This window comes from Mustela putorius, unplaced genomic scaffold, assembly GCF_011764305.1.
Source record: "Mustela putorius furo isolate JIRA1106 unplaced genomic scaffold, ASM1176430v1.1 tig00003834_pilon_pilon_pilon, whole genome shotgun sequence".
Classification (NCBI taxonomy): Eukaryota; Metazoa; Chordata; class Mammalia; order Carnivora; family Mustelidae; genus Mustela; species Mustela putorius.
Window position 1 is genome coordinate 97,548,529 of NW_025421987.1, and position 12,544 is coordinate 97,561,072.

General features: G+C 44.6%; 1 protein-coding gene across 2 annotated transcripts in view; it reads left to right on the forward strand.

Annotated features, from left to right (window-relative positions):
• SLC12A8 (solute carrier family 12 member 8) overlaps positions 1–12,544 on the forward strand; it is a 137,282-nt gene that overhangs the window by 76,400 nt on the left and 48,338 nt on the right. For both annotated transcript variants that reach the window (XM_004745406.3, XM_004745404.3), the window contains exon 6: positions 541–654. In XM_004745406.3, coding sequence (XP_004745463.1) covers positions 541–654 — 114 coding nt within the window. The remainder of the gene's footprint in view (positions 1–540; positions 655–12,544) is intronic.

Genomic DNA, 12,544 nt, shown 5'->3' on the forward strand with positions numbered 1-12,544 from the left:
AAAGTTAGTTGAGTTTTTTAAATTAAAGGAAAATACATAAATACATGCTCAGTGAAAGATTTCAGCTATACCGAAATCTATCAAAAAGAAAGGAGAAAAGAAAGAAAAACAGGAAAAAAAAAAATGTGCCCCTACCCAGAGCTAACTACTGTTCTCCTTCAAGTCATTTCATCTACATGTCTCTAGAGAAACAGGTCCATGAAGTCAAGCCCGAGAGTGGTAATGACGATTCTGTCAGACTTCCTCCTCTGTCTCTTTCATCTCTCTCACACACATACCTCTATGTTATAACGTTTAAATTTACACAAGATGAGACTATATAGTCCAGGGAAGCCCGCATGCTCTATCTTATCCCTCCGCTCATTTTTTTAAAACTTTTTTTTTTTAGATTGTATTTATTTATTTATTTTGAGAAACAGAGTTCTTAGACACGTGCAGACTCCCCACTGAGCAGGGAGCCTGATGCAGGGCTTGATCCCAGGACCCCGCCATCACCACACAATCACTTGGCTCATTTGGCTCTGCTTTGTGTCATTTCAGAGCACGGTTTTGTGGGCTATTCCCCGGAACTGCTGTGGAACAACACTCTGCCAGATTACAGCCCCGGGGAATCTTTCTTCAGTGTCTTCGGGGTGTTCTTCCCAGCGGCTACAGGTACAGTAATTTGGGTTCTTTCCCACTCCCACATGAGGGTACAGACGCTTGGTTCCTGATGCTCAGTATTTTAAGTGGCCTGCATGTGCTTCTTGGATGGGTATCTATGTCTGACTTTAGAGATGGCCTTTGCTTTCACTAAAAACCTAACAGAATTGCCTTGTTCACAGTTCCTGAAGGCCTCCCTCATTATTTCATCCTTTTTATGCTCCATACCTATGTACTGAAACCTGAAGGCCTAGTTAATAGAGACATAATTCTCTCAGGGCTGAACAGGATATATTCCTCAGTAGGACAAGCTCCCCCTTTCACCCTAGACTGAGAGCACATTTGTCCCCAAAACTCCCCTTGCCTCTACCACAACCCATGTGTCTTCTCCCAGGGGACAGAGAAAGGCTGTTGCCTTCTCACGACACTGTGTGTGGGTGAAACCAGGGTCCCGTGGGCAATGAATGAATCTCCTTACCCCATCGGCCCCATTTTCTGGCTCTCCAGCAGCCAGGGAGGAGCATTTCAAAACTGAGGTCCCTCTAGGACTTTTGTCTTGGGCTCTGGACCCTGGCCTGGAGGGTAGTAAACTAACATGTTGACCAGATGATTGATGAGGAATCACCATTTGTGAGTGACTTGTCCCAGAGCATAGACTCAGACAAGCATTTTACTCTTGATCAGGTGGTTTTGATACCCTGGAGTGTGGCTGATTTTATCTCCTTTTCTGCCTCCCCTCCTGCCTCTGCCTGCCTACCTGTGGTTATTTCCTTGCTCATTATCCTCTCCTCAAGTGGGATAGGGATAGACAAAGAGGAGAAGCTACTAGAATGTTGAAAATTTTAAAGGCTGTCTGTGCTGAGCGTTGGCAAGACATGGAGGAACTGGAACTCTTGTATGCTACCGGTAGGAATGTAAAATAGTACGACCATGTTGGAAAACAGTGGGATGATTTCTTAAATCGAAATTGAACAGCCTATGGCCATACCACCCTAAATGTGTCTGTTCTTGGAAGCTAAGCAGGGCCGTGCCAGATTAGTCTTTGGATGGGCGCCACCTAGGAATACGAGGTGCAGTAGACTTAAAAGAAAAAAAATTAAACACATGCACAGCCATTCCACCCCACGTTATCTACCGCAGAGAAATAAAAACACGTGTTCGTATAGACTTGTGCATGAATGTTCAAAGCAGCTTACTCTGTAATAGTCTCAAACTGGAAACAACTCAACTATTTGTCAAGAGGTGAATAGATAAATTATGACATAGCCGTGCCATATAGAACTACTCAGCAATAAAAAGGAATGAGCCACTGATCCTGCAACAATACAGATGGTCATAAAATAATGGTATTTCATGAAAGACGTCAGACAAAAGGAAAGAACCTTTTTTAAAAGATAAAACTATGTAAACCTCCAGTTATATAAAATTCTAGAAAATGCAAACTCTGGTAACAGAAAGCAGATTTGTGGATGGGGAACTAGGGAAGGGGGGCAGGCGGGAGGGACAAGGTAATTTTGGGGCAGGAAACTCTATTCCTGATGATGGTGATGGGTTCATGGGTATATTCATATGTGAAAACTTCCCAGACAGTTGAAAAACACGTGCCACTTATCGCCTAACGGTTGCACCTCAGTAAGGCTGTGCAAATAAGAAGATGAACAATGTCAGTCACCTTTGATCCTCTTTCCCGAATCCTGCCTCTAGCCGTGACGCATTTTCACTCCTCTTCACTGCCAAACCCTGGGGCTTGGTCTGTGCTCCTGTCTCCATTTTCTGTCTCCTGTTCAGCCTGTCCACTCTCTTCTTTTGGAGTTCCAAACCTGCCTCACCACTGAGATGGTCCCCGTCCAGTCTTCGGTGGCTGCCACGCTATTCGGTTCAGTGAGCATCTCTAACTTCTCCGTGTCTTCAGATGGGCAACTTCCACTTCCTCCTTTTCTCATGCCTTCCATGATGCAGCACCCTCCTTGTCCACCTCCTGGCCCTCTGACTTGCCTTCATAGATACATCCTCTTCCTTCCGCCCAGTAAATGTGGGATTTTTTCAGTCTATGCCCCTGCCCTCTTCTCTTCTTTCTCAAACCTGTTTTCCTTAGAATCCCACCCATGCCTACTGTCCCATGGCCACTCCCAAGGCTCATGACTCCCAGACTCGCACCCAGCCCAGACTCCTCTAAGCTTCATACCATATCCTCAGTTGCTTCCATGACATCCTGTCTTGGGCATCTCAGACCCAACATGTTCAGAACCAAGCTCATCCCACCCATCCTCCAGTTGGTTCTCCCCCATTACTCCTGATCTCAGGACAATTTGCTCCAGACAGTTGCTCCTGCCAGTAATGGAGACTTATTCATGATAACGTCCTCTTTCTTACCAGTACCCTCCAAGCCCTATCAATTTTTACCCCTAAAGGAGGTTCTTTACTTCCTGCTCTTCTCCACCTCTGCTGCTGACCACTCGGGTCCAAACCTTCTCTCTTGCCGGCCACAGAGGAGAGTTTGGAGCCAGGCCTCAGGTCCAGCAGGTCGAATCTTGGTCCACAAATACGATATGCCAGGAGTAGCGCTTCCCTTTCATTCTTCTGAAGTACAAAGTATCAGTCTCGGACTCTAAGCCTTCATTCTGCCAGGATGACTGAAAACTGAGGTCAGTCATTCATCATGCCTCCACCAGGCCCTGCCATTTTGTTCCTGGGTCTCAAGGCCTTACCAAGTCCCAAGGCATGTCTGGCTTTTCAGCATTGTACCGGGAGCCAGACCCTCTTGCTGTCCTGTCTGCACATCCCTTCAGGTACATGCTCTGTGCAGCTTCTAAGCCATTTTTGAGAACCAGAAATCTGAACCTGGAAGCCCTGTGCTTAGAGCTAATGCGTTTCCCAGGCCCTCCTTTCTAGGGTCTTGTGGGGTCCCCACTAGTGCTGGCAAGGAGTGGGCCCCAGGTCCACACTGCTCTAGATCCTATGTGACTTTCTCTCCCTGCCTCCAGCTCCAGGAACAATCTTCTCTTACAATATGGCGGACACTCCCGTCCAGGGCCAGCATTATGGGCATAAGCCTATGCATTCACGCTGGGTCCCAAGCTCAGGAGGGCCCCACGCTTGGTTTAATGGTTTGTGGTTGCTAAAATTCTTAGTAATTTTTGAACAAGGGGTCTTGTATTTTTATTCGCACCAGACCCAGCAAACTATGTACCAAAGTCTGTTCTTGTCCCCCGGCCCCCATGCTTTCCCCACCCGTTTTGCGGCTTCTTTTCTACCTCCTCGATTCTCTAAAATCTCCCAAGGGCTCTGACTTTTGAGAAACAGACCCTAAAACAGAGCGCTGGCAAATTTAGCTTCCTCCTGCCACATATCTCTCTCAAGGCAATACAGTGTAGGTCATCTCCTCTTGAACGGACAGAAAAGGCAAGGGGGAAAACAAATACAGGGAACTTTAAAAAGTTAACATTTGAAAATATTGTCCTGCCCTCCCTCCCCCACACAGGCAGAACACACATTCAAGAGGCTTCCCGGCTGAGCGTTTCCTCGGACCTGGCCATGAGTCCAAAGGCCAGGTCAAGAAACTCCGGGCCCAGAGGCCAGGGCGCAGTCACACCTGAGGGGGGCCGTAGGCCTTCTTGGCTGGCAGCACCCCAGGGGGCACTCCGGGGAGGTTGTGTGAGTAATGTGACCGTGCTGGGCTCCCTCCACACTGCTTCACCGTGCCCTCCTTGGCCTCTCCAAGCCCGGTGTCTTAGAGAGAGAGGGGATGCCTGGTTTGAGAGAGGGCAGAGAATGGCAGGCCCCGCTTCAGTATTTTCCCCTCCAGCAAGAAATGAGCAGCCTGAGATTTGAAGAGCCATACAGTAGCCCCGAGTCTGAGCGGGACTAACATGTGAGAGAAGTTTGTTCAGCAAACTTTTTGTCTTTTTCACCTGTATTCATTTTTCATCATGATACTAAAACCTACATCACCTGCACTAGAAATGCTAATATGCTCCCCGGACCAGAGAAGGGGGTGTTTGTCCCTCCTTGGAGACAGATTGCTACTTAAGACTATTAGTCAAGTTTTATATTCTGTAGCTTAAATTATGAAAATCTTATTTTGTAAAATTCCAAATATAAAATTATAATATTGAAGAAACTATCTACACAAGCTTTTTGTTTTTTTAGCCCCACCCTTCTTAGGAGATACGCTTCCCCGTCCTTTCACTGCCCCTTGGCCCAGCCAGGCTGAGAATCACCGATCCAACAAGGAAAGGAGGAGCACAGAGAGTCTTATGAAGGATTGCTTAGGGTCACCCAGCTAATTAGTGCCCGGGGTTGGGCCACCATTCTGCTATGGAGCATTGCCTCCCTGACTCTCTCTCTCTGTTTGCCAGGGGCCCCAGTGTAAACACGGTAGGCAGGACGAACAATTTGTACCACTTGGCTTTCCCCTGGCAGATGTTCTGTTAAGCGATAAAAAGCATGGATGATTGGCAGTTTCCATGGTGATGGATTTGCCAAGGATTAGCTCTGAGTGAGTCATGGCTGGGGCTCCCTCCAACAAGAAAATGTCCAGGCTGTGGAGAGGGGAGCGGAGTTGGGAAGAACAAACACAAATGCCCCCCCCCTTGTCCCCATCTTCAGTCAGAGACATACGACTTAGTTACTTCAGATATTTTATCTCAAGGGTAGGACACTTCCTGTAAGGAGCAGCTGAAAACTAGGTTTCAGTGGCTTCTTTGGATTTATGAGTCCTGTCCTTCTGTCCTTCTGTCCTTCTCCCTCCAGTCCACCACACCCTGGGGCCTTGGAGTAGATTCTGCGTTTGCTTTGTTTCTTAAAGTACTTTTCCTTCTCCAAGCTACGCTTGCCTGAAACAGCCCAACTTGCCTGAAAAAGCAACATCCATGCCCATAGGATTCTCTCTCTCCCTCTCTGTTTGTCTGTCTCTATCTCACACACACACACACACACACACACACACACACACAGCCACTACAGGGATCAGGGACCACAATACGGTCAAGAACTAGGAGAAGGAAATTCATTGAGAATGGGGTCCCCAGGTTTAAGGAAGAGAGAACCTCAGGTCGGGGCAAGCTGAAGTTGGGGCTCATCCCACGGCATTCTCATGAGCATGAACAAGAGAAAAGGATGCGTTATGATTATTACACGCATTTATTTTTATAGTTCTAGCTATAGAATTAACTTAGAATTTTATCAAAATTATTATGAGTATCTATACTAATAATTAACATTACAACAGTCTGCTAGACCTGGCGCTGTGGTAAGTGCTTTGCGCTCTGTCCCTCACATAGCCCTCACCGCTCAGCCCCACTGCTCCCATTAGGGGCAGACTTAGCATAACAGCTGTGAAGCCCAGGCTTTGGGGTCCCTCCCTTGCGTGAGCTCCTGTTAAGGCCCTGTTCTTAATTTCATATTCATAAGTCTATATTGTTTTAAAGTGTCAGACCCTACAGAACCTGGATCCTTCCATGGGTTTGGTTATTATTCCATTTTATAGATGAAGGGACAACAACACAGAGAGGTCAGCAGGCCAGGAAGTGCTGGACCCCACTGCTTCTCACCTCCTTCGGAGTGGATGCTGGAGGGGAGAATGCCCATGCATGTGAATCTGCACCCCCCGCCCCCAACCCTGAAGCTGGCAAGTCTTGCTTGAGTCCTGGTGTTTAAGTGTTCCATTATATGACAGCGAGTGTCTCAGCAGAGTCTCTAAGGCATGAGGGCGGTTGGGGGGTGCACTGACAAGTTCTGCCTCCAAGATAGAGCCAAGAGGAGATGAAAGATTCCTGCAGGAGCACCTTAACAGACCAGCCCATCAGCCAGGTGTGTGGAAGGAGTGTGTTTGGGAATCAGATGGAAGGTAAGAGGGACGGCCAGCCTCCTTAACGAACCCAAGGGATTTCTGAATGAGGAGGGGAGCCCGTCTCTCCCGAGTGGACATTTATTTAGCACCTACTAGGTGCGGGGCACTGTTCATCCCAACTTCACAACAGTCCTGCCAGGTAGAGAGTACGATCCCCGTTTGCAGACGAGGAGCCCGAGGCTCTGGGCCGCGCCACCTCCAAACCGCAGCCGACTGCTCCCTTCGTCGCAAAAGGCAGTGGACAGGTTTTGGGAACTTGGGAGCAGGGATAGTCTGCCTTCATGACAAAAAGAAAGCATAAACTCAGGAACTTCAAAGAAGAAGGAGAATAGACAGCAGAGAAACAATTAAGCTAGAGCTGGAGGAGAAAATTAAAGGTTTCTAAGGACACGGATGCAAATTTAAAAACTCCCAGGACGAAGCTTGGGAGCTCCTTGAGAAAGAGTGAGGAAGTAGTCTTTTAATGAACAACTAACAGAGACCAGAAAAGGCTAGGAAAACTATTAGGCTTTTTTACCGCCTCACTAATTCTCAGTTTCAGCAACAAAGTAGAGTACAGGGTAGGAAGTGGGGTTGTGATGGTAGGCAGCAAGTGAAGGCTTTGATCTGTGAGCGCCGGGGTGGACCGGGGGCAGAAGGACATGGCCGCAGTCTCGCAAATGTTGTAAGCAAGCTTATTTGACGTTTATACGGGTTCTTAACCGCAGGTGTATTGTTGAGACGTAGAGGAGATGAGTTTCTCTCTTGGCCGTCTATGCCCTTTGTTAGGTCAGACCTTGGCGATGCGGCACCGAGCCCAAGCCCCTTCTTCACCTGGTGGCCCCTACCCAAACTAGAGGCACAGTGTCAGTGCCCAGGAGACTATGGGTGTCGCCGGAAGTTTGGCCTCGTAAACCCAAGCTGGCAAGGGGACGGCCAACACCATGTTACACATTTGTAAAAGCTGAGACAGTAAGCACATGCTGAAAGGCAGCAGAACTAGGCTGGAAGACCAAGTCAGAAGACTTAACCATATGAAGGAAGCTGTGAAGTCACATGGTAACAAAGCACAGACTATATAGTTATCCTGATGCAGAGAGAAATGTGGTTTTGGGTAAAGCAATTAACTGCTTCCCGGAACAGGCAGTTTAAGACCTATGAGGAGGGGAAATACCCTGGACAGGCACAGACTAGTGAGTGGTTTGGAACTGGGGATGAAAGAACCCGTGGGTAAACCAGTGGGTAGTGCTGATCAAAACTAAAAAATTCAACCTTCTCGGGGTGAGGGGCGGGGAGGTAACCCCAGATGAATCATACAGCTACTCTGTTACAAAAAGGAAATCCAAGAAAAGTGTGGGTGGTAGAAACCAGGAGACTCTGTGACGTAGCGGAAAAAACACCGATTTGAGATCAGGGGACTTGAAGATAGCGCTGCCATTGGTACAAAACTTGGGCAAAATCCCATCTTTTGGGGCCTCATTTTCCTCATCTGTGAAATAAGAGGTAGGAGTAGATGACTCTAAGACATGTACCAGCTTTAAGAATTGTTATTCTAAGTAGCCATTTTAAGCAGTTTTAGGAAGCCTCCCAAGAAAAGCATAAAGACTAATAGTAATTATAAAATGGACACAGAGTTTCCCACACTGTGTTCCCCTGAATACTAGTAATCAATAATTTTCCCTTTTAAAAAAAGTGTAATATTGTTAAATAAGTTTTGGGAACCGCTGTGTGTTACATTTCTTAGAGGTGAACAATGAAAGCATATCGTAGGCACTGATAAGTCCAGCAGTAAAGACCTCTCTACTCTTGTTTAATCAAGATTTTCCCAAGCTTTTTTTTTTTTTTTTTAAATATCCATGAAACATCCGGATATTAGTGTTCTGGTAAATAGTATTTGTTCTGCTACACCCACCCTAAATCCAGCTCTAACATTAACGATAACATCTTAAAATGGCACCAGAAGCAGATGGAAAGCCAAATCCGAGAATCTCCGTAATACTTGACAAGTGTATCTAAAAAGCTACTAAATCAAAATAATTTTTCTGGATCCAACTGACAAGCAAGAAATTTCTAATTCACCAAAACTGGAGATCATCTGCTCAGGAATCGTGTAATCACACACAGGCGAAATTCTGAAAGCGAAAGCCTCAGTGTGCGAGCCAATCTAACAGGTGTGCCCGGATCGCCCACGTCAGCCGGCCCACGGTAGCCTAGCAGGAACGACCCGCCTAGTGGGCATTTCCCTGGCTTTGGTGCATTGTGTCAGCGAACCGACTACCTACCTTCTGGCTTCTCTCTTTTGTCAGAGAACAGAGCCAACAGAGCCAGCTTCCTGGCTGTTTGGGTTTGGCCCATTCCACGTGTGTCGTCTCTGCTCCCACTGACCAGGAGCCCTGTGTGCCCCACACCAGGCGAGCTAGCAGGCCCTGTAATCAAAGGTTGGGTCTCTGACTGTGTGATTCGTGGGAGAAGAAAGGGCTTTTGTTACGAATGCAGAACCTGTTTGGAAGCAGGAAGCAGTTAGGATTAATCAATCACTTTCCTAGACAGAGCGTGTATATATACCAGGGGAGCTCTTGGGGGTCTTTGTAAATGATCTGATGGAAGGTACACAAATGATGTGACAAACTATAGGACATACTAAAATGGTAAAGAGTCATTAGCAAGTATGTAATCTCACGATGCTGAATGAATGGGCATAAAATTGCTAGGGGCGGGGGTGGGGAGTGGTATCTGTGGGCAGAAGGAGGCTGCTGTCGATGGTGGGAAGGAATGTGACCAGTCATGTGAGGTACCAGTAAATGTGATGACAGGTGGGAACCTTTGCAGGGGGTCAGAATTCAGGAGGTCCAGTAAGGGCTGCTGTTAGTGGATGAAGTTAGTGGGGTCTGGGAGTTAGGTAAGTGTGGAGATTTGGCCAGGGATGTCCTTGGCACCAGATTGCTCTGGGAGCAAGCGGTGAAGCCCTAGCCTTTGAAAAGAGCCTCAGTGACAGGATCCAGTCCCAGGAACACTGGTCAGAGTGAGGTAGGTCCTGGGCATCCTTTTGTGATTTAAATAAGATCTGCATCTGACAAAAAAGAAAATCCTACAGAAGTGCTTATGATAGAAAGCGGTGGTCTCCCACTCCCACCCATCACCACCCCCGATACCCTTCCATCTGGGCAGCCGCTTTTAATCATTTTCAGCACTTTGGGAGCTAGCTGTGTATTACCAAGCAGGAAGCTTGAACCTGTAACTTGTTTAATGAAAGACATAAACTATTGACTGCCTGTTAGGAAATAAAGTTCGCCTTACTTACATGCTCCTCTATCCATTTCCTAATTTTTGATAGTTACATTGCTTTTTGTTGTTATTGTTACCCTTTTAATTTTAAATAATGTTCTTTTTTTTTTTTAAAGATTTTATTTATTTATTTGACAGACAAAGATCACAAGCAGGTAGAGAGAGAGGAGGAAGCAGGCTCCCTGCTGAGCAGAGAGCCCGATGTGGGGCTCTATCCCAGGACCCTGGGATCATGACTTGAGCTGAAGGCAGAGGCTTTAACCCACTGAGCCACCCAGGTGCCCCAAATTTTAAATAATATTCTTAAATCTCTGTTATTTTGTCAGTTTTGGGCTACATCCCTTCACTCTTATTGGTGTGGAAAATTGAAATTCAGTGTTGTGTTATGAGATTAATGTATTAGACTCATATTTATTTCATGTGTAAAATATTTTTACAGGGAATACTTCAGTTATCTTAAGGGAATCCCTAATTGGAGGTAATCTACATGATCCTATTATATTTGCATTTTTAGAACAATATCAGGGAAGCCATAACAAGTTGACAATTAGCAGGTGAGTAGGCAAAATCCCATAAAAACTATAGTCTACAATTTTAAGTGAACAAACACAGTTTCTCTTTCTCTCTCTCTCTCTCTCACACACACACACACACACTCAAATGTATTAAAGTTTTTTAAGTTTATAAGTTAACAATCTTTGTAACTTCAAAGACAAACTGCTCAATATTCTTGGAAATTTCTTTGCTCTTTCTAGCAAACACTTCAATATTCTCCTTTACAATAATAAGATACAGAATAAGTTTAGAATTACCTTAAAATTTATTGCAACTAGTATATATTCACTAGCCTTTCCTTTATCTACCTCCCAAATGTAATGGCTAGCTTGAAAGGCATTATTAGAATCATCTTTCAAGTTTTCTTCTTAAACTAATCGGAGCTTGTAACAGCCAACCCAGACCTGAGTGCAAGAGCATGGGACTAATATTTTTGTTTTTCAGCACTACTACAATGAAGATATTAGTGCTTTCTACATTCCTTCTACTTCTAATTCTTCTTCTTTTATTATTTTTTTTGGGGGGGGGGTATTGGTTCCTAGTATCAGTTTAGCTACACTTTGACCTCTATGTTGTTGAGGTAGAAAATGTTCATATTCTATTTTGTAACTAGAATTATGTCCTCTGTGCTTTGTCTATAAGTCAATTTTTAGAAGTTAAAAAAATACAGTAAACATATACACAATTATGACGGGTAGCTGTCGTTCAATGAAGAGTGAAATAGTAGCTAGAATTCTGTTTCTTTTGCTGTGATTCTGATGTGGTCCTTGTGGCATTATGGGAGAATATTTCTAATATCATGGCCAAATGGGTTACTTTTTCTAATATTCCATTAGTTATGTAAAATCATGCCATGACATTTTAGTTTGAGTCATATTTAGACATTGACTTTCTTGCTCATTTTTCCTGGAGTTTCAAGAAACTTTGTTTTCTCTTGTTGCCAAAATACGCAGTTTAGCATGTTCTTAAAAATCATTCAGTTTGTTAATCATACTGTTCATTGGGTTGAATCCAATTCCTATCCAGAGGCATGCCTCCTGGGGCCTCCAGCCTTCTGCCTTAGTCCCTGCTGGTTTCTGCACAGTAACAATGGTGGTTTGGGAACTTTACTTCATCCCTGAGTCATCACCACTCTCATGTTTTCCTCCCTCATTTTCCTGGAGTGCATGCTTTAGTATCTTCCTCAGAAATTATATGTGGGAGGTAAATTTTTGAGCCCTTGTCTGCATAACTTTGCTTTCACTTACTTGGTAATCTGGCTAAAATTTTAGTTTCAAAATAATTTTTTCTCAGAGTTTTAAAATTGGCACTCCATCCTAGCATTCACTTTTGCCAAAAACAAATCTAATTTTTGTTCTGTTTTGTGCTTAGTTTTTTACCTTTGGAAATATTTAGGATTTTTCCTGAAATTGCACAATGTTACATTTAGGTATGGACATCTTAAATTTTGTTCTTTGTGCTGTCTGTTCTGTGGAATATTTCAACCTGAAGACTTGTGTCTTCTTCAGTTTGGAGACATTTATTTCTGATTATTTATTATTTATTTCTGGTTTATTTATCTGGTTATTTCCTTTGTTTTCTCTCTTCTCTCTTTTTGGATCTCCTATTAGTTGGATATTGGAGCTCTAAGATAGGTCCTCTGTTTCTCCTGGTCTTTGCTCGTTTTTTTTTTTTTTTTTTTTTTTAAGATTTTTAAAATTTATTTGACAGACAGAGATTACAAGTAGACAGAGAGACAAGCAGAGAAAGGAAAGGAAGCAGGCTCCCTGCTGAGCAGAGAGCCCAATGCAGGGCTCGATCCCAGGCCCTGGGATCATGACCTGAGCCAAAGGCAGCGGCTTAACCCACTGAGCCACCCAGGTGCTCCTTTGCTCAAGTTTTGTACCCCTTTATCTTTCTGTTCTCAGTTCCAAGGTACTTAATTTTATCTTTCAGATCCTCTATTGCATTCTTAATATTAGCGATTGTGTTTGTAATCTCTAAAAGTTCTTTTTTTGCTCTTGGATTATTTTTTGTTTTCCTTGCACTTTGCCTTATAGAGATAATATCCTTCTCAGAATATGATTTTCTTCAAAAATAGAATATTATTTTATTCAAAACTCTCCTCTGTGTCCTGATTTATTTGTTCCTTCCAGCCCAGGTTGTTTTATTTTTATCACACATGTATCTGCTGCTGGTTTTCATCACACCCCTGGCAATCTTGGGCTGCTGGCGTGGATTCCTGGCTGGGGA